General features: G+C 45.4%; 2 protein-coding genes across 2 annotated transcripts; both read right to left on the reverse strand.

The window, feature by feature from the left end:
* Positions 1-2541, reverse strand: LOC120025118 (growth arrest-specific protein 1-like). The gene has a single exon (XM_038969555.1). The coding sequence runs from the start codon at positions 1922-1924 to the stop codon at positions 1175-1177; it is 750 nt and encodes a 249-aa protein (XP_038825483.1). The 5' UTR covers positions 1925-2541; the 3' UTR covers positions 1-1174.
* Positions 2542-5831: 3290 nt separating this feature from the next.
* On the reverse strand, positions 5832-14570 carry LOC120024890 (complexin-3-like). Its single transcript, XM_038969236.1, has 3 exons — positions 14413-14570; positions 6333-6420; positions 5832-6056 (listed from the first exon to the last, which is right to left on the reverse strand). Exons 1-3 carry the CDS (start codon positions 14568-14570, stop codon positions 5832-5834), a joined length of 471 nt encoding a protein of 156 aa, XP_038825164.1.
* Positions 14571-23151: the final 8581 nt, after the last annotated feature.

Below are 23151 nucleotides of genomic sequence, written 5' to 3' on the forward strand. Positions count from 1 at the left end.
TATATATATAATTTAACATCAACATGACAGTTACATTTCCCTATGGACCAGCATCTACCCAACAAGGTGAAATAAAAAAGAAATGACATTGACGATCATGACAAAAACAAAGATTAGTTTAGAAAAACTTCAAGTGACATCTTGTAAAGATAATGACAAGACACGGGAAGGATTAGCTTCATTAAAAAATAATGGAATAACTTCTTAGCTTTTTCTCTTCTTGCTAAATATCTAGGCTAACTGTCAAGCATGTTTCTGTCCTGGAAAGGAACCCATTACACTTTATATGAAATGAATAATAAATTAAACTAGGCCTATTAACAAGTAGCTTGTGTACTGCTGTTCATAGTAATAAAATGGTATTTCTTATTTTTTTCTGAGAAAAAACACTAGTGCCTCTTCTTTTGTCCATATAAGTCTATCATAAGTCCACATTCATCTTGTAAAGGCCAGTGTATAAGGAGAAGGGTGACTTATTGCTTTCAATAAAGAAAGGGGGTCCCTAAAGGGGGAGAGTGGGGGGACATTTTAAATAAAACTATCAAGAGTGGGGGATGTGTCATGGGGGGTAGGGGGGCTGGAGAGGCACTTCAGTTAATTTAACTAGGCCTACTTGATTCTAAACCCTTGTCTGTTCACTAGCAGTTCCCCACAAATATTTGAAGTGTGATGGCTGCAACAATGCAGAGGCCCCTAAAACAGAGAGGAAAGAAAACAGAAACTGGACTGGTCCAATGTTTATCTTAAGTCTTAATAAAGCCACACTCCAAGGACCATTGAGACGAAACTAAACAAATAGGCATAAGAGTTTAAAAGGTAGCCCAGAAGTAATGGATGCAATGCCCAATGAGGAGTATTGTTACAATGAAGTCAAATTTGGTTCACTTCTCCTTAAACAATCACTTTATTGATCTTTACACTCCAGAAGAGTTTCGACCTAGGATATTCCATGAGTATCCTAGGCCTAATTTGCAAATTGAATTGGTGGTCTGAATGTCCTGTCCATTATTGTGTCCCAGATTAAGGCATCACATCAAAATATGAAAAATCCATTAGGCCCATAGGAGATTACTAGGAGCAAATAGTATTCCATTACACCAAACCCACGTGCTCATTAGATTGGACCCGTCCCTGTCACAACAACAGGCCACATTAAACAGACCACATTCATTTCTCAATAGAATATCCGTGCAAGAGTGATGCATAATAAGGCCATATAGCTCGACAACTGCGGGGAACTAGAATTTGAGCCAGGAGGACATATCTCCTCTGTTTTCGATTCATAGTCTTCATCCTCATACATATCGTCCATATCTGCCTGGTCTGAAATAACACTGTGGTCTCCAATCTGGCACAGTTTGCTCATGTTCTCCTTGACTACCTCACAGAACGGCCTTTCCACCCCGTCGCACACACACTGGTTTAGTAGCATGCCATTTGGGATGAATAGCATCTGTTGTATTGTGGCCTTGCACCTGGACGAGCATTTCCTGCCATTGAAGAGTTGCCCACAGTAAGACAAGTAGGCTGTCAGGGAGGAGTGGCAGCCGGTGTCCTCCTCGCATCGTTGACGGGCCTCTGTGCATCCTATCCCCCCCGCGTCTCCAGGATACCTCCGGGGGAGGCATGGCTCAATCGCCCGCTTTGCATCCCTACACTCCATGTCCTGACCACAGTCACACCTCTCGAGGTAAGGGCCATTGCGGGTGTGATTCAGTCTTATCAACGCGTTGATACAGTGGCTGGGGCATTGCCTCCTGGTGCCTCTGATGTTTCCTTCACAGGCGGCTAGATACTGGCTGTATGCAAGCTCACAGTCTGCCTCCTCATGGCATCGGAGCAGGGCTTGCCAACATATTAACTGGGCATCCAGCGCCAACAGCACCGATGAGAAGAGCGCCAGAGCGCTGCACCAACTTTTCATGCTGGAGAGAGCTCTAGTTCGGCGATGCGCACATTTTCCTCCAGTTAGTGCGGGACAGCCAAGTCTATGATGAATTTAAAACGTAATGTAAATAATAAACCCATTTAGTATGAGGCGTTTATGGTCCAAACATAAATATGTTTAGTAGGCCTAGCTACAAACCTAAAGATGTCCCCGTCTTTCCAATACACGCTTGACAGTTGTGGAATAACAGTCCGTTTTATGAGGGTGAATGAATCCAGTCTGGGACGGATGAGTAAAATTGTTGAAATCCTTTGCATAGATTCAGCTACCCTACAAACAATACACCCATATCCTCCGCAAAACTGTCACAGTCGTGTCAGTAAAAAAGGAACAAAAAGTGACCACATGCGCTGTCCAAAGTTCGGACACCTACTATCCACATTTCATGCCCTCGTTTGAAAGTATAACTCTTTTGACTCCTGTTTTCAAAATACGTCCAACTTCCTTGGCTTTATAAAACGTTCATATTTTCCGTGTTCTGTATTCCATACTATGTTGGTTGAATTCATTCGAACTGTCTCTTCTCACTGTCGCATTTTCTCCCGCTATGTGTCTTTGTCCCCCTCTTGCAGTTACGCTTCACGCTTCGTTAATCTTTCCCCCACAACACCCCTCCTTTTCCAGAAAAAGAAAGGAAAGTTTTCCTTGCCCCCTCTCCCATTTACAATCCTGGTCAACGATTGGTCGTCGTTGAGGAGTCCGTGGGACTCATTTCTATAGCAACGTAGTTTTTGGCAATCTGCTCGTCATACAGGATAAATAAAATGTTTATAAATTTAATGAAACTCACGACCTGTGTGGTCCCCCTTACAAAACACGTCAACGTTTGGGGAGGTAGTGAGTGTGGGGCGCACACAAGCTCCCTAGCAGTCGACAGAAGGCATTCCATTGCTAGAAGCTCATATCTGCACCCACTGCTCCAATTTTAAGTGCAGAAAAAAACAAATCTGTTCCTTTTTAGCGATAACCCGAGGAGGGAAACCTCTATGAAAACCGTCGCACAGTGAGGGTTTCACTTCAAGTTCTACAAATTGTCACCCTGTTCACTCTCCCTCTCGCTCTTCTTTCTAGTGAGTTTTTAAGCCCTGATTGATAGAACAGAATGGAAGAGAATAGTATTTTCTGGCCCGTTTCACGCCAATTGTGTCAGATTGGCCATGCAGTGGCACAGTGTCTTTCTAGGCTGAACATTGTTCACGCCCTGCGCCTATCAATAGAGGAAGGTTTCAGCATCAATATATTTTACAGCTCTCCCCTTTCACACCGCACTTGAAAACTACCAATAGCCCATGCTTCTCTGCTATTAAAATGCTAACTAATGTGTTTTGAAAAAAGAGATAGGAAAAACCCGTAGCGACACCCGGGCTGTCTAGAAATGTCACAAGCAGTTGCTGGCTGGCTTCTCCCTGAAAAACACTGTACACTTTTGCAAAGAGCCATTGATTCTGCCAGATGGCTGAGCTTATTATCAGACTTCACTGGAATGTAAAGTTGCCACTAATAATGGTAATAATATATATTTTTTATAATAACATCATTATTTTGGTTAACTTAAGAACGTGGTTATAACAATGGTTATAACAACTATAACATAATCATTTGGCCTATCAGTATTGTAATGATAATAATTTCATGATAATAAACCTTGATCTAATTAGGGGCTAATATGGATTTTGGATTATATTCAGTTTGTCATTAATTCAACAATCATTAATCAACAAACATTCGGATGAGGTTGTATTTTTGTCTCCACCTAGTGTTCAGGACATTAGGTTTTGGTTTTATAGCATCAAACGATGGCTACTTTAAATTATATGTTATAAATCTTCTGTCCTAGAGTTTCTGAAAAGATGGTCAGGCTGGCTGGATAACAAATGGAGAAACATGAAGCATACATCATAAAAATCTGTTTATTATGGTTTCAATAGTCAGTCAAAAATCAATAAGGTTCATACAGCACTGAACAACAAAGACGATGTAAAAGAAGCAAAGAATGGACAGGAAACAGAAACATCATGAACAACATGTCTCTTCCTGAAATATCATCTTGAGATCAACCTGAATCACCCCATAGGGTGACTGGAAATGAAAGAAGCTCTTGTTGTTGGCTTTAAAGTATCATTGCAGGTCACACACTTTAATACAGAGATATATGTATAGGTGATCAGGCTATGTAAGACTTGAGTAAGAATGAATTATATTCACACTTGTTTGTTTTGCTTCATGGAACTGACAAGAAAGCACAAAGTAGCTATCACATAAAACAAGCTACTAAGGCATGTTCACCATCCTTTCTTCAAATGCAATTACTGTAATGTCACAAAAGGACTGTTCAACTATTACAAGACATGAACCACTGTATTAAATAAATATATATTGTATATTACTAAATAAGGTTGACAAACCCCTCTCCCGCTCTCACCTGCGTCTTTACTTAGTGATACAACAACAATTCAGACAAATACCAAGTACTCTATGTTCATATATGTTCATAGTATTGTGTACTTATTAAACACTATGACCAGCACTCAGCCATAGGATGACATTTTCAAAGACAGCACTTGACATATCATAGCAGCTAAACGACACCAAACCACCGGCACAAAACAGCACTGAGATGGAGAGGTCAGGGGTCAATATGAGGACAGGTTAAAGGCCAGAGTTGAAAGGTTAGATGGGTTGGCATCACAGAGGACGAGCTGTCTCTTAGCAAGGCCCCAACGAGTTAATGAGCATAGACTAGATGGACAACAGAACAGGCTAACTGCAAATACATTTACACCTGCAATAGATATAACAGACACTTGGTTTGTAATGTACTGAATGTGGTCCCAAGACAAGAAAGTTTGATTTAGTCTCACACTTAATATGACTAGTTGATATACTTTGTGCCATTGTCTGAATGGTTTTCTGCGAAGGGTCTTTGGCATAAGACTATTACTCTAATTCCCCCACAGTTTAGACATTGTTTACTCTGATTCCCCCACAGCTTAGACAGTGTTTACTCTGATTCCCCCACAGCTTAGACAGTGTTTACTCTGATTCCCCCACAGCTTAGACAGTGTTTACTCTGATTCCCCCACAGCTTAGACAGTGTTTACTCTGATTCCCCCACAGCTTAGACAGTGTTTACTCTGGTTCCCCCACAGCTTAGACAGTGTTTACTCTGATTCCCCCACAGCTTAGACAGTGTTTACTCTGATTCCCCCACAGCTTAGACAGTGTTTACTCTGATTCCCCCACAGCTTAGACATTGTTTACTCTGATTCCCCCACAGCTTAGACAGTGTTTACTCTGATTCCCCCACAGCTTAGACAGTGTTTACTCTGATTCCCCCACAGCTTAGACAGTGTTTACTCTGATTCCCCCACAGCTTAGACAGTGTTTACTCTGATTCCCCCACAGCTTAGACAGTGTTTACTCTGATTCCCCCACAGCTTAGACAGTGTTTACTCTGATTCCCCCACAGTTTAGACAGTGTTTACTCTGGTTCCCCCACAGCTTAGACAGTGTTTACTCTGATTCCCCCACAGCTTAGACAGTGTTTACTCTGATTCCCCCACAGCTTAGACAGTGTTTACTCTGGTTCCCCCACAGCTTAGACAGTGTTTACTCTGATTCCCCCACAGTTTAGACAGTGTTTACTCTGGTTCCCCCACAGCTTAGACAGTGTTTACTCTGATTCCTTGGCCAGAAGCTGCTGCAGTATGTTTGTGTGTGTGAGGCAGTGTTGACTGTATGTGTGTGTATTCAAAGCAACATGACTATCAACGTTTGTACATGATCATAGATCATATGATATTTTACATAGATCCTTTGTTGTACAGATAAAGAAAGTAGGGGAGGGAGAGAGAGAGAGCAGGAATTCAGTCAGCCAGCCAGATCACATGAGATTGCACTTCTCAGCGGACTGTTTGAGGTCTTCCAGTGTGGCCTGGGCCTTGTCCTTCAGCTGGTCCATGTCCACATTCTGGATGTTGGTCAGCTGGCCCAGAACAGACGTTTTGGACTCCTCCTCCTTGTTGTCGTCAGCGATCATCTTGGCTAGCTCTGTGGGCAGCTCCACGTCATCCCCCGCCTGCTGGATCTGAGTGTCATCCAGCTCATTCTGGGTCGCACACACAGTGGAGACAGACACACAAACACACAAACACACACACACAGGCCAGTGGGAGAGGGTGTAGGGAGCGAGGGCAAAGGAAAGGGAGAGGAATGAGATGATTGAGACATAGGGAGAAAGGAAAGAGAGTACAAACAGAACACATTTGGATGGTGTTTTTGCTTCAAGGACACAACCTAGATCTGAGCCTGTAATAACTGTAATAACATGTAGAAATGTAAGAAAATGCTTGAATCAAATATGCAGAATCAGTAATGGATGTACCTTTGGCAGTCTGTATTTGTCCCGGAAGTGACTTCTAACTGTTGCCCGCTCAGCTTTCTTCTGGGCAAAACTAGCATCTCGTTCCTGCCTGGGGAAAACCAGAGAGAAATGGTTAACAGCGGCTGAAATAGTGTCGCTGCATGTAATCACACACACACACACACACACACACACACACACACACACACACACACACACACACACACACACACACACACACACACACACACACACACACACACACACACACACACACATAACGGCTGCAAAGGTGGTATAATCTCGAGTCCTTACTCAAGTTGATGCTTCATAACAAATGTTTCCTTCAGTCCACCTCCATAATTCGACTGAAGGATTAAGGATTTAACGGCATTAGTGGCAATGTGAGGACAGATGCTGTAATGATAATTTTATTCATCCATCAGGCTTTTTGTAATATAAACATGTCATGGTCTTTAGTATGGAACGTTGTTAGATTTGTTTGTAATGCGATGTATCACAAATGCACAAATTCATTGGTTACTATTAACCACATAGCTCAGCCATCGCGGTTAGAGTGTTGGGCCAGTAATGAAAAGGTCGCTGCTTCGAATACCTGAGCAGACAAGGTGAAAAATCTGCCGATGTGCCCTTGAGCAAAGCACTTAACTCTAATTTGCTCCAGGACACCATACTACTATGGCAGACCCTGTAAAACAACACATTTCACTGCTTCTATCTGGTGTATGTGACAATATTAGATTTTTATACCACTGTGGATCTCATAGTGAGGGCTGAAAGAAAAGAACACAGGGAGCCCTCTGCTGAGCTGCACTCTGACTCAAGAGTGCAGGCCAACAGAAGGTGGACAAGCAGCAGTAACGCCTGGGGGTAGAGGAAGAGGGAGGGAGAAAGAGGGAGAACGACAGAGAGAGGCTGTGCTCTTGCAGTGAGACCCAGATGCAGTCTACTGCCGGTCCACTACTCTACTGGGGAATTATATTCAGACTTCTGGGATGTAGAGCAGCATTGACTGACTGACTGACTGACTCACTGACTGACTAGCACTCATCTACTTCTACAGCTGCCAACTTAGTGAACCCACAGAAACCTAGGATCACACCCCTCTACAGAATTCTACACCCTTCCAACCCAGAGCCTAGGACAACACCCCTCTACAAAATTCTACACCCTTCCAACCCAGAGCCTAGGACAACACCCCTCTACAGAACTCTACACCCTTCCAACCCAGAGCCTAGGACAACACCCCTCTACAGAACTCTACACCCTTCCAACCCAGAGCCTAGGACAACACCCCTCTACAGAACTCTACATCCTTCCAACCCAGAGCCTAGGACAACACCACTCTACAGAACTCTACACCCTTCCAACCCAGAGCCTAGGACAACACCCCTCTACAGAACTCTACATCCTTCCAACCCAGAGCCTAGGACAACACCCCTCTACAGAACTCTACACCCTTCCAACCCAGAACCTAGGACAACACCCCTCTACAGAACTCTACACCCTTCCAACCCAGAACCTAGGACAACACCCCTCTACAGAACTCTACACCCTTCCAACCCAGAACCTAGGACAACACCCCTCTACAGAACTCTACATCCTTCCAACCCAGAGCCTAGGACAACACCCCTCTACAGAACTCTACACTCTTCCAACCCAGAACCTAGGACAACACCACTCTACAGAACTCTACACCCTTCAAACCCAGAGCCTAGAACAATACCCCTCTACAAAACTCTACACCCTTCCAACCCAGAACCTAGGACAACACCCCTCTACAGAACTCTACACCCTTCCAACCCAAAGCCTAGAACAACACCCCTCTACAGAACTCTACACCCTTCCAACCCAGAGCCTAGGACAACACCCCTCTACAGAACTCTACACCCTTCCAACCCAGAACCTAGGACAACACCCCTCTACAGAACTCTACACCCTTCCAACCCAAAGCCTAGAACAACACCCCTCTACAGAACTCTACACCCTTCCAACCCAGAGCCTAGGACAACACCCCTCTACAGAACTCTACACCCTTCCAACCCAGAACCTAGGACAACACCCCTCTACAGAACTCTACACCCTTCCAACCCAGAGCCTAGGACAACACCCCTCTACAGAACTCTACATCCTTCCAACCCAGAGCCTAGGACAACACCCCTCTACAGAACTCTACACCCTTTCAACCCAGAACCTAGGACAACACCACTCTACAGAACTCTACACCCTTCCAACCCAGAACCTAGGACAACACCACTCTACAGAACTCTACACCCTTCCAACCCAGAGCCTAGGACAACACCCCTCTACAGAACTCTACACCCTTCCAACCCAGAACCTAGGACAACACCCCTCTACAGAACTCTACACCCTTCCAACCCAGAGCCTAGGACAACACCCCTCTACAGAACTCTACACCCTTCCAACCCAGAGCCTAGGACAACACCCCTCTACAGAACTCTAGACCCTTCCAACCCAGAACCTAGGACAACACCCCTCTACAGAACTCTACACCCTTCCAACCCAGAGCCTAGGACAACACCCCTCTACAGAACTCTACACCCTTCCAACCCAGAACCTAGGACAACACCCCTCTACAGAACTCTACACCCTTCCAACCCAGAGCCTAGGACAACACCCCTCTACAGAACTCTACACCCTTCCAACCCAGAACCTAGGACAACACCCCTCTACAGAACTCTACACCCTTCCAACCCAGAGCCTAGGACAACACCCCTCTACAGAATTATATACCCTTCCAACCCAGAGCCTAGGACAACACCCCTCTACAGAACTCTACACCCTTCCAACCCAGAACCTAGGACAACACCCCTCTACAGAACTCTACACCCTTCCAACCCAGAACCTAGGACAACACCCCTCTACAGAACTCTACACCCTTCCAACCCAGAACCTAGGACAACACCCCTCTACAGAACTCTACACCCTTCCAACCCAGAGCCTAGGACAACACCCCTCTACAGAACTCTAGACCCTTCCAACCCAGAACCCAGGACAACACCCCTCTACAGAACTCTACACCCTTCCAACCCAGAGCCTAGGACAACACCCCTCTACAGAACTCTACAACCTTCCAACCCAGAACCTAGGACAACACCCCTCTACAGAACTCTACACCCTTCCAACCCAGAGCCTAGGACAACACCCCTCTACAGAACTCTACATCCTTCCAACCCAGAGCCTAGGACAACACCCCTCTACAGAACTCTACACCCTTTCAACCCAGAACCTAGGACAACACCACTCTACAGAACTCTACACCCTTCCAACCCAGAACCTAGGACAACACCACTCTACAGAACTCTACACCCTTCCAACCCAGAGCCTAGGACAACACCCCTCTACAGAACTCTACACCCTTCCAACCCAGAACCTAGGACAACACCCCTCTACAGAACTCTACACCCTTCCAACCCAGAGCCTAGGACAACACCCCTCTACAGAACTCTACACCCTTCCAACCCAGAGCCTAGGACAACACCCCTCTACAGAACTCTAGACCCTTCCAACCCAGAACCTAGGACAACACCCCTCTACAGAACTCTACACCCTTCCAACCCAGAGCCTAGGACAACACCCCTCTACAGAACTCTACACCCTTCCAACCCAGAACCTAGGACAACACCCCTCTACAGAACTCTACACCCTTCCAACCCAGAGCCTAGGACAACACCCCTCTACAGAACTCTACACCCTTCCAACCCAGAACCTAGGACAACACCCCTCTACAGAACTCTACACCCTTCCAACCCAGAGCCTAGGACAACACCCCTCTACAGAATTATATACCCTTCCAACCCAGAGCCTAGGACAACACCCCTCTACAGAACTCTACACCCTTCCAACCCAGAACCTAGGACAACACCCCTCTACAGAACTCTACACCCTTCCAACCCAGAACCTAGGACAACACCCCTCTACAGAACTCTACACCCTTCCAACCCAGAACCTAGGACAACACCCCTCTACAGAACTCTACACCCTTCCAACCCAGAGCCTAGGACAACACCCCTCTACAGAACTCTAGACCCTTCCAACCCAGAACCCAGGACAACACCCCTCTACAGAACTCTACACCCTTCCAACCCAGAGCCTAGGACAACACCCCTCTACAGAACTCTACACCCTTCCAACCCAGAGCCTAGGACAACACCCCTCTACAGAACTCTACACCCTTCCAACCCAGAGCCTAGGACAACACCCCTCTACAGAATTATATACCCTTCCAACCCAGAGCCTAGGACAACACCCCTCTACAGAACTCTAGACCCTTCCAACCCAGAGCCTAGGACAACACCCCTCTACAGAACTCTAGACCCTTCCAACCCAGAGCCTAGGACAACACCACTCTACAGAACTCTACACCCTTCCAACCCAGAGCCTAGGACAACACCCCTCTACAGAACTCTACACCCTTCCAACCCAGAACCTAGGACAACACCCCTCTACAGAACTCTACACCCTTCCAACCCAGAGCCTAGGACAACACCCCTCTACAGAACTCTAGACCCTTCCAACCCAGAGCCTAGGACAACACCCCTCTACAGAACTTTACACCCTTCCAACCCAGAGCCTAGGACAACACCCCTCTACAGAACTCTACACCCTTTCAACCCAGGACCTAGAACATCACCCCTCTACAGAACTCTACACCCTTCCAACCCAGGACCTAGGACAACATCACTCTACAGAACTCTACACCCTTCCAACCCAGAACCTAGGACAACACCACTCTACAGAACTCTACACCCTTCCAACCCAGAACCTAGAACAACACCCCTCTACAGAACTCTACACCCTTCCAACCCAGAACCTAGGACAACACCACTCTACAGAACTCTACACCCTTCCAACCCAGAACCTAGAACAACACCCCTCTACAGAACTCTACACCCTTCCAACCCAGAACCTAGGACAACACCCCTCTACAGAACTCTACACCCTTCCAACCCAGAACCTAGAACAACACCCCTCTACAGAACTCTACACCCTTCCAACCCAGGACCTAGGACAACACCACTCTACAGAACTCTACACCCTTCCAACCCAGAACCTAGGACAACACCACTCTACAGAACTCTACACCCTTCCAACCCAGAGCCTAGGACAACACCCCTCTACAGAACTCTACACCCTTCCAACCCAGAGCCTAGGACTACACCACTCTACAGAACTCTAAACCCTCTGAACTCAGAACCTAGGATTACTCCACCCCAAAACACTGACTGACTAGCACACCTCATTTTACAGCTGCCAAACCAGTGAATCTACACAACCTTGGATCACCTCACTCTACAGCACACCCAGACACCACAACACAACACCCCATCACCATGTCCTCTGCCCTACACCACCATACAAATATCATTATACTGCAAGCCTTGTGTTGAGGTAAATCAGATATTTATACTTCACCACCACGTACAGCAATACTGCAATACTACCCATTTGGTAACTCCAGCAGAGGGCAGACAAGAGACAGTTTGTGTTTTCCGTGGCAGCCCTCTTAGTATTACTCAAATAATCTTTGTCCCTAATTTTCCAATAATCAGATTAAAACAATCACTGAAAATGTGAAAATGTGATATAAACACCTGAATAGGATTAAACTCTTTCAAAAGACAAGACTAGACCTACACCTTGCACCAAACATTCCGAAGTAGACTCCATGAACCGAGGTGACGTCATGTGACCTATGTGATCATGCCAACAGTGTGGTCTGAATGACAGCATGACATCATAATGCATACATACAGTACTGTAAACAATGGCATGATACATGTGCATGGCCAATGACAAGGCCATATCCCTATCATTCAGGGGATACAGGGCCAGCCCTGGGCATAAGCAACATAGGTGGTCGCCTCTTGTTATGTCAGTCACTAACAGTCACTCAATTAGCCCATGTCAGCTAATATTTTTTAGATTGGTAAATTAGTCTACCTAGCTATCTAAACTTGTAGTAATCATGGCCGAATTACCAACCAGGCACGAAGGGCCTGACCTCCAGGAGGCCCCAATTGATTTTGTTAGACACTCTCATTCAGATATCATATAAACAATTCATGGAAAAATGGGGGGAAATTCATGGCAAAAATCATGGCCTCCCCAACCAAATCTCGCCTTGGTCCCTCAAAAGGCTAGGGCTGGCCCTGAGGGGATATATACTGAGTGTACAAAACATCAAGAACATCTTCCTAATATTGAGTTGCACCCCCTTTTGCCCTCAGAACAGCCTCAATGTGTCGGGGCATGGACTCTACAAGGTATCGAAAGCGTTCCACAAGGATGCTTCCCACAGTTGGCTGGATGTCCTTTGGGTGGTGCACCATTGTTGATACACATGGAAAACTGTTGAGCGTGAAAAACCCAGCAGCGTTGCAGTTCTTGACACAAACTGGTGCGCCTGGCACCTACTACCATACCCCGTTCAAAGGCACTTAAATATTTTGTTATTCCCTTTCACCCTCTGAATGGCACACATACACAATCCATGTCTCAATTGTCTCAAGACTTAAACATCCTTCTTTAACCTGTCTCCTCCCCTTCATCTACACTGATTGAAGTGGATTTAACAAGTCACATCAATAAGGGATCATAGCTTTCAGTCTATGTCATGGAAAGAACAGGTGTTCTTAATGTTTTGTTCACTCAGTGTATATTCACAGTGGCATTACTGTTATCTTGCCCACCGTGAATGAACATGAGCATGTAAACCACCACACAGCAGCACATAAGCCAGCGCTCTGTGAGAGCCAATGGTAGAGCTCCTGATGGCACTGAGATGACGAGTCTTGTGTCTTCTCCTCTCAAGGGCATCATATAACCAGGGGATGTCATTGTGACTACTGTGCCTGATAACATGATTATATATGACATGCCACTGCAAACAACCCCAATCCAACAACCCTATTCTCCTTGGATTATACAGAGCACTGACACCAGACTTTGTGCTATGATATATTGTATGGCGGTAGCCACATTATAAGAGCTCACCTCCCCTGAAGCCCAGTGTAATGTATGATGGTATGGGATTGAGGTCAACGTGGGCTGTGGACAGTTGAGGCTAGTCTCTGAGGGGAGTCAGTGGATGCTCCACCATGTCTGACATGTCAACAGCAAACAGGCTGTTTGTCCTGGAGCCTGGAGCCATGTGACCTTAAGCCAGGGTAGTGCCCTGTAGTACTACCTATTTCTTTTTAATGAAGTATACTTTTCATATAGATACAGGTGTGTGTGGAGGCACTGCACATGATCAGACACATTTCGAGGGTATTTTTTTCACAGGACAAATATATGTTCAGACCTATGAGCTTTTGTAGAGTCATCGCTTTCAAACCTTGAGGACATCTTCTCCTCTCACATAGGGGAATTTGGAGTAAAGTCAATTAAATTATCAGATTTTTATGATATGGCAATGGGTTTCTTAGTTATACCCAGATAAAAATACATTTCAAGATCAGAGATACTCACATCAGACGAATTTATTCTGTTGAGGTGTCTTCTCTTTGTGAACAAAATTAATATGGAGGCCTACATCACAGGGACATCCAAGAAAGGGGGGAAACTATTTGGAGAGCTCATTGAGGATGATATTCAATACATTTTTAATAAATTGGACATAAAAGTAACTGAATTCATGTTCTAGAATGAATCTGAAGACACGTATCAACCTGAAGCATTAGTATATGCCTATTGGGAAACGAGCCCGTTTTACAGTATAATTGGGCATTAAAAACTCACTGTGATTACTGACACATTTTTGTTTTTGGATTAGGCTATTGCAAGAATTCCAATGGAAAACCGTCCTATACAATTCTTGAAACCTGAAAGAAAACTCATGTATCGAGTGTAGCAGCTGTGTGGTGAGCTCGAGAGAACGCCGTGGATCCCACTGATGCGTAAAATAGTGCATGGCGCACTGGGGCTTGTAAAGGCACGCGCTCAGCAGCGTCTTTACATTGGACATTACACAGAATAAACTCCGCTTTATAGTACGCAACCCTTTCAAAATATATAGGCTATTCAAATGGATCGATAAACTTGGGTTTGTTCTTACTTTTCCTCCTCTAACTGTTGTTGATATTGTTCAAATTCCTCCTGGGTCATTCCTGCCGCTGCGGCTTCCGATTTCTCTCCTTCGGGCTTTTCCTCAGTCAAACCCCCGGTCAGGTTCTTCACATGCCCTCCCACCATTTGTTTCACCATAAAAGCCATCTTTCTGCCTCTTAAGAGTCCGTTAACTGACCGGGTCAGAACGTGGACCTTTGATGCGCTCTTGATGAAAGCTGAGTAAATCAATGTATATCCATCGAAGTGTCTCAAAAATATATGGAAAAAGTCAATACAATCATCCAAATGTTTTACTCTCGACACTCCGTCGTGCACCGCTGTGAGGGATTGAGAATAGACGCGTTTCAGCACCAGTGCCAATGGACAGCTCCGCGTTGAGTGGGGAAGTTAGCAAGAGAGGACGTGGCTGCACAAATATCTGAGCCAACAAGTTTTATTCTCAACTCTACCAATCGTGTTTTTTTCCTAACCCAACCTCCACTCCCTCTGCCCAATCCCACGGATCGCTGAATTACGAATGCGCTTTCATGATGCGCCCTAGCACCTCACGTGGGTTCCGGTGATTCGCCGTTTTATTATAACTCACTATTGAGTCAGACAGGCACTCCTCACGTTCACAACGGACTCCGGCAGAGACAGACACACGTGACGAGTCAACTACCGTGTATACTAGTTGTTTTGTATGGTTTTGATGCCCGTGCGTCTTTGGGGTCATTTTGTGCGCTTTTTTGTTGTTGTGAAAATCAAAGGGTTTCCGAACGCACTTATGTCATAAACTCAGCAAAACTGCGTTTATTTTCAGCAAACTTAACATGTGTAAATATTTGTATGAACATAACAAGATTCAACAACTGAGACATAAACTGAACAAGTTCCACAGACATGTGACTAACAGAAATGGAATAATGTGTCCCTGAACAAAGGAGGTGTCAAAATCAAAAGTAACAGTCAGTATCTGGTGTGGCCACCAGCTGCATTAATTACTGCAGTGCATCTCCTCCTCATGGACTGCACCATATTTGCCAGTTCTTGCTGTGAGATGTTACCCCACTCTTCCACCAAGGCACCTGCAAGTTCCCGGACATTTTTGGGGGGAATGGCCCTAGCCCTGACCCTCCGATCCAACAGGTCCCAGACTTGCTCAACGGGATTGAGATCCGGGCTCTTCGCTGGCCATGGCAGAACACTGACATTCCTGTCTTGGAGGAAATCACACACAGAACAAGCAGTATGGCTGGTGGCATTGTCATGCTGGAGGGTCATGTCAGGATGAGCCTGCAGGAAGGGTACCACATGAGGGAGGAGGATGTCTTCGCTGTAATGCACAGCATTGAGATTGCCTGCAATGACAACAAGCTCAGTCTGATGATGCTGTGACACACCGCCCCAGACCATGACGGACCCTCCACCTCCAAATCTATCCCCATCCAGAGTACAGGCCTCGGTGTAACGCTCATTCCTTCGACGATAAACACAAATCGGACCATCACCCCTGGTGAGACAAAACCGCGACTCGTCAGTGAAGAGCACTTTTTGCCAGTCCTGTCTGGTCCAGCGACGGTGGGTTTGTGCCCATAGGTGATGTCTGGTGAGGACCTGCCTTACAACAGGCCTACAAGCCCTCAGTCCAGCCTCTCTCAGCCTATTGCGGACAGTCTGAGCACTGATGGAGGGATTGTGCGTTCCTGGTGTAACTCGGCAGTTGTTGTTGCCATCCTGTACCTGTCCCGCAGGTGTGATGTTCGGATGTACCAATCCTGTGCAGGTGTTGTTACACGTGGTCTGCCACTGCGAGGACGATCAGCTGTCCGTCCTGTCTCCCTGTAGCGCTGTCTTAGGCGTCTCACAGTACAGACATTGCAATTTATTGCCCTGGCCACATCTGCAGTCCTCATGCCTCCTTGCAGCATGCCTAAGGCACGTTCACGCAGATGAGCAGGGACCCTGGGCATCTTTCTTTTGGTGTTTTTCAAAGTCAGTAGAAAGGCCTCTTTAGTGTCCTAAGTTTTCATAACCGTGACCTTAATTGCCTACCATCTGTAAGCTGTTAGTGTCTTTACAACCGTTCCATGGGTGCATGTTCATTAATTGTTTATGGTTCATTGAACAAGCATGGGAAACAGTGTTTAAATCCTTTACAATGAAGATCTGTGAAGTTATTTGCATTTTTACGAATTATCTTTGAAAGACAGGGTCCTGAAAAAGGGACGTTTCTTTTTTTGCTGAGTTTATGAAATAAGCCGATCCTATTTGGAGTTATACATCACTTATGATTTATTTTGCGTAATTTGTCCTGTGTAGTATAGTCTAATACTATTTTTATTAAAATATGACTGTGGATGAAGGAATATTATCTGTTTTCCACTGAGCGCACATAAACATGTGTCTCATATGAAGAGGGCACGACAAAACCTATTCCCGCTCAGGAGACTGAAAAAATGTGGCATGGGTCCTCAGATCCTCAAAAGGTTCTACAGCTGCACCATACAGAGCATCCTGACTGGTTGCATCACTGCCTGGTATGGAAACTACAGGCACTACAGAGGGTGGTGCGAACGGCCCAGTACATCACTGGGGCCAAGCTTCCTGCTATCCAGGACCTCTATATCAGGCGGTGTCAGAAAAAGGCCCTAAAAATTGTCAAAGACTCCAGCCACCCTAGTCATAGACTGTTCTCTCTGCTACCGCACGGCAAGCGGTACTGGAGCGCAAAGTCTAGGTCCAAGAGGCTTCTAAACAGCTTCTACCCCCAAGCCATAAGACTACTGAACATCTAATCAAATGGCTACACAGACTATTTGCCGTTACCCCCTGTATATGGCCTCGCTATTGTTATTTTACTGCTGCTGTTTAATTACTTGTTACTTTTATCTCTTATTCTTATCTGCATTTTTAAAAAACTGCATTGTTGGTTAGGGGCTTTTAAGTAAGCATTTCACTGTAAGGTCTACACCACTGTAAGGTCTACACCTAAAATGTGATTTGATTTGATATGCAGTGGGGGAGGGCAGTTGTCTGCTGCTCAGGGAAAGAGAGAGCGAAAGAGAGAGAAAGAGAGCAAGAGAGAGAGAGAGCAGCTCCTGCATGCAAACTGGTGTGTAATTGCATTTGAAAGGAATGTTGCACAAACCTCAATAAACAGTTGTCCATGCCCCTGATAAAGGTTATTTGCTTTATGGTTTACACACAGACCACACACTCACATCATTCAGATCTGTTTGATCCTTCACCGCCAGGTCATTAACCTATCTCCATACACCACAGTACAGGAGAAGAGAATGGTGTTACAAATTCATGAGACCAATTAGAGATCAGAATGGGTCCTTTTTCTAGGCCTAAGTGTGTCTGTAGGCCTCTACTGTAGGGGTCGTCATTAAGACAATATTATTAAAATATTTGGATACAGATCCTGTCTTTCTCTTTCTCTCTCTTCTCTCCCTCTCTCTGTCTCTCTGCCCCCCCTCTCTCCACCCTCTCATTGTCTTAAATCCCAAAAATGTGAAATGTATACTCTCCACAGATACAGTATGAGGTGCATCTTCAATCAACAACTTTTGCGTCATGATGTGCGCAGCACGCCTGACACCAAGAAGCATGCCCTACTTTCCAGTGGATTAGGAGAGACAGATCATGTCTCAATGCACTCTGTCACTGGCTTAACAGACCCACCTGGGTAGTTTCAAATCCCCTGGCTGCCAAACTTCAAAGCCTCCTCTACATAAAGTAAATTGAATTATAACTTTCCAAATAAGTATGATCGAATTGTAATCTGTGTAAAATGTAAGAAGAATTGACACCGTGAGGAGATGTTTCTTATTTAAGCACAAGTGTTCTCCTGGGACCTGCTCTCTGTTCACAGCTCAGGTCTCGTCTTGTCTCACACACTGCTCGTCATGAGTCACCATTCAGCCCTGGATAAGGAGGTTGCATACAGACCCATATTAATATACATTATGTCAATTATACAGACGCACAGTATATAGACTGCAGATACCAGTGGGACCCGGGTGTTTGAGGGCATCCATTCTACTGCAGGCCATGTCACATGAGCGTGGTGGTGGTAGACACTGATATTGATACAGCATGGTGCTTCAGCTTTTCTACATTTTATATACTCACATAGATTCTACCTGTGTCTGGAACTCTATTGGAGGGATGTGACACCATACTTCCACAATAAATTCCATCATTGGGTGTTTTGTTGATGGGTGTGGAAAACGCTGTCTCAGGCACCGCTCCAGAATCTCCCATAAGTGTTCAATTGGGTTGAGATCTGGTGACTGAGACGGCCATGGCGTATGGTTTACATTGTTTTCATGCCCATCAAACCATTCAGTGACCTCTCGTGTGTGGATGGAGGGATTGTCATCCTATGGGGGCATAGCCATGGTAGCCAAAATAATGGCCTGCCCAGCATTTGTATACATGACTCTAAGCATGATGGGATGTTAATTGCTTAATTAACCCAGGAACCACATCTGCTTTCAATATACTTTGTATCCCTCATTTACTCAAGTGTTTCCATTAGATTGAATATTCTGTGAAAATGACCAATGGAGCTATATGCAAAGCATAGACGTGACGCATGAGTGCGTTAATGAAAATGTCTCACACAAACCCTTATATAATGAGCATGCATGGACAAGCACTTTATACACAAACCCAAACAGAACTGTGTGGGCACAGCTGGCCCTGCCTCAGCCTCAGCCTGCCTGGATCAGCCTATTTCTGTGTTTGTGTGTCACAGTGTAGCGTATGGAACTGTAGCTGAGGGGCTTGGTTGCTGTGACTTCTGAGACATAACCACAGTTCAGTGTGAAGGGGGTAGATGTAGTACCCAAGGAACCATCTCCCCTCTGACTTCCCATATTCTGATTAACTGGTACGGTTTAGTCCAGTGAAAATACACACACAGAGTATCCTTATCCTCCAGGTAGGAAATCACCTGCAAACGTGCTGCTCACTAAATGTGACTTGAGCATTTCCAGTGATTAGTGTGAGTGAACATGACAGAGAGCACCATGCTATCCATCTCTCCGGGTTAGTCAGGTGGTGGTGTTTAGGATTACCAAACGGTGGGATAGAGACTCCTGTATGTCAGGCATCCCTTCTGATCCTCAACAGATGTCACACCTCTGTTTCCTCAGACGAGGGCTTAAAATCCTCATGTAACTACTGACTGCAGCAGCACACAATAGAATGGTTCAGGGAGCTTTGCTTGCTTGGAGCTCTACATAAATGAGTATATGCAGTCATCAGCTAGTGCAGGGCTGTCACTTACTTTGCCTAAGAGACCATTTCTATGAAGGCAATTGTCCAGAGGGTCACTCACTTTTCACCTGCGGTGCTTGAACAAAACCATCTGATGCTAGGAATGACCTAATTCCATTGTGTGGAGTGTTGTTTCTCCAACATTAAATCTTAAATAATCCAAGAGGCAAGTGTTGCTTGGTGTTAGTGTTACATCATGGCAGGCTGCACACAGCCCATGGACAGGATGTTTGACACCCCTTAGGTTAGTTTTTTAGGTGCTAAACTACATTCGGGGTCATGATGCTGACACTGGGCCTTCCACTTACATCACTGTCTACCATATAAGCAACACATTATGTTGGGGCTTAGCATGAGTATGAAGACATTTTAAGTGGTAGTGGAGGTCAGGAGGCTTTAACATGAACAGAAAACCATGGGCATCATAATGTAGATTGGATATGAATCTTTATTTGATTTATTTAACCTATCAAGGAGTCATACTGAGACCAAGGTCTCATTTACAGATGAGCCCTGAATGACGTAAAGTACAGAAAATACACACATCAATATAAATACATAATGCAAGCAGAAAGAAAAACTAGGTCATACATTTTTTTCTTAGAATACGCCGTATATCCAAATATGAGCATAAGGTAAGTTACATCATGCAACAAAGACTGGTCCATACCAGCTTCCCATTCACTTAAACCTATTACCTTTCACCCTCAACCTCTCTCTGTCCCCTTCTCTCCTATTACCTCACATTCCCACCCTTCCCATCTCTTCAATTCTCTCCCCCTCCATATCTCTCCCTCCCTCCATCCTGTATTTTCCTGATGTAGTCCAGTTGCCTGAGAGGGATAGCAGAGTACAATAAGGTAGTGCTGGCTGTGGTGAAATGGGATGCAATAGCCGGAAGATTCTCTTTCATCTGAATTGCTGCAAACAATCGGCAATGAGAGAGTAAAAAGAGGAATGGTGAGAGGGAGAAGGGAGGAGTGGTGAAATGAGGATGGGGAGGAGAAGAAGTGTAAGAAATAGGGTTAGAGGATAAGGGAAAGGTCAGAGGTGACTGGGGGGCAGGAGCAGGAGTGATGAATGGTGATGGTAATGTATGTATGGGGTAAAGTGGTGGTTATGCATTTAGGCTATGCATGGTGGTGGAATACACATTATCCTCAAGAGAGGTCATTCACTATGCTGCAATTCTAACTAGACACATAGTGACATCCTTTGGGCACTTAGGATATGTAAAAATTAAATAAAGAAGGCCCCATTTAGTGGGTTACAGTTGTTCAATATGCTGAACCAAAAAAAGAAAAAAACAGCAGTCAATCTCCTCCAATTCTATCCTGTCATCTGGATGTGGCTCAAAGGCCATCCCCAGGCTAGACACTCCTCCTGTTTCCTTTGTGGAGTTGCAGAGTTACTCCTCACCCTCCCCTTCCCTCCCCTCCTCCTTACCTCCCCTTCTGTCTTACGTAAGCGGTAGCCAACATATAGCCCTATCCTCATTCTACCCCCCCCCCCCCCCCCCTCATACACACGCAGGCAGGCCAGACTAAGACTGTCACGAAGACCTTGACAAAGATTCCTGTATGAAGTGACGTATGCTTGAGTCATGGCAGAGCCGTGTGCACTTCTCTCCACATTCAAATAAACAGTGTCCCTGCCTGTTTATATGATGTGAACTGACTTCCTCCCAGCTAAAGTGTCCTCGCATGCCCGTGTTATGGCCCCTCCACTACACTACACTGACTAGCCCACTGAGTGCAATAGGAATTTCTAGGATTAAAAGAAAACAAAGCGAGGAATCCGAAGGAGGGTGAGAGAGAGTCTTTGCCTTGGAAAGCGTTCAGTTCCCAGGCTTGGGAGAACTAGGATGATGTAAGAGGTCGGGCATGGTCGGTCTAGGGGCGTGGTCCAACTCCGTCTCCATTCTGTTCTCATCATGAGGCTCCACTCTGCTCTGCCACACTGACCCAAGCAGCTTGCCCCAAGCCCTGGCTCCAGCCTAATATTAAATGGGATGTGTGGTTGTGTTTTTATTCATGTGTGTGTGTTTGTTTGACTGCACAATGGTCCGCTGAAGGATTCTCTCCCCATTCACTGTTTTAGTCACTCATTTTGAGAGAGAGAGAGAGAGATAGAGAGATAAACCTCACAGAATAAAGTAGTCCTCAGATACCTTATCACTATACAGTGCATTCGGAAAGTATTCAGACTCCTTCCCCTTTTCTACATTTTGTTACGTTACAACCTTATTCTAAAATTAATCAAATAAAATACAAATCTTCATCAATTTACACACAATACCCCATAATGACAAAGCGAAAAACGTTTTTTAGATATTTTTGCAAATTTCAAAAAATTAAAAGTAAATAAAAGTATTCAGACCCTTTGCTATGAGACTTGAAATTAAGCTCAGGTGCATCCTGTTTCCATTGATCATCCTTCCATTGATGTTTCTACAACTTGATTTCTACAGCTCCGAGACAAGATTGTGTTGAGAAGGGTGCCAAAAACTTTCTGCAGCATTGAAGGTCCACAAGAACACAGTGGCCTCCATCATTCTTAAATGGAAGACGTTTGGAACCACCAAGACTCTTCCTAGAGCTGGCTGCCCGGTCAAACTGAGCAATCGGGGGAGAAGGGCCTTGGTCAGGGAGGTGACCAAGAACCTGATGGTCACTCTGATAGAGCTCCACAGTTTCTCTGTGGAGATGGGAGAACCTTCCAGAATCTCTGCAGCATTCCACCAATCAGGCCTTTATGGTAGAGTGGCCAGACGGAAGCCACTCCTCAGTAACAGGCACATGGACCACTTGGAGTTTGCCAAAAGGCACCTAAAGGACTCTCAAACCATGAGAAACAAGATTCTCTGGTCTGATGAAACCAATACTGAACTCTTTGGCCTGAATGACAATCATCACGTCTGGAGGAAACCTGGCACCATCCGTAAGGTGAAGCATGGTGGGAGACTAGTCAGGATCAAGGGAAAGATGAACGGATCAAAGTACAGAGAGATCCTTGATGAAAACTGAGAGGTTCCTGTCCTGAGCTCTGTGTTGTATTGACTTCCTGTGACAGGAGGAAGGATGAGCAACTATGTTGATCTTAGCCTCGAAGCCTCTCGTCCCCATCCTGTCACATCCAGCTTTTCTCTGCCTCCTCAGGCTCCTGGCTCATTGCCCAAAGCCCAGTGTCTAGACACACTTCTAGATGTATGTAAGCTATCCTACAACAATCAGACTTCACAACAACACACCAGAGGAGGCTGGTGGGCAGAGCTATAGGAGGATGGGCTCATTGTAATTCCTGGAATGGAATCAATGGAACGGTATTAAACATTAACACATTTGATTCCATTCCATTTTTTCCTTTCCAGACATTACAATGAGCCTGTCCTCCTTTAGCTCCTCCCACCAGCCTCCACTGCAACACACACACTAACACACACATTTGCAAAGCT

This window comes from Salvelinus namaycush, chromosome 30 (genome assembly GCF_016432855.1).
Source record: "Salvelinus namaycush isolate Seneca chromosome 30, SaNama_1.0, whole genome shotgun sequence".
NCBI classification, from domain to species: domain Eukaryota; kingdom Metazoa; phylum Chordata; class Actinopteri; order Salmoniformes; family Salmonidae; genus Salvelinus; species Salvelinus namaycush.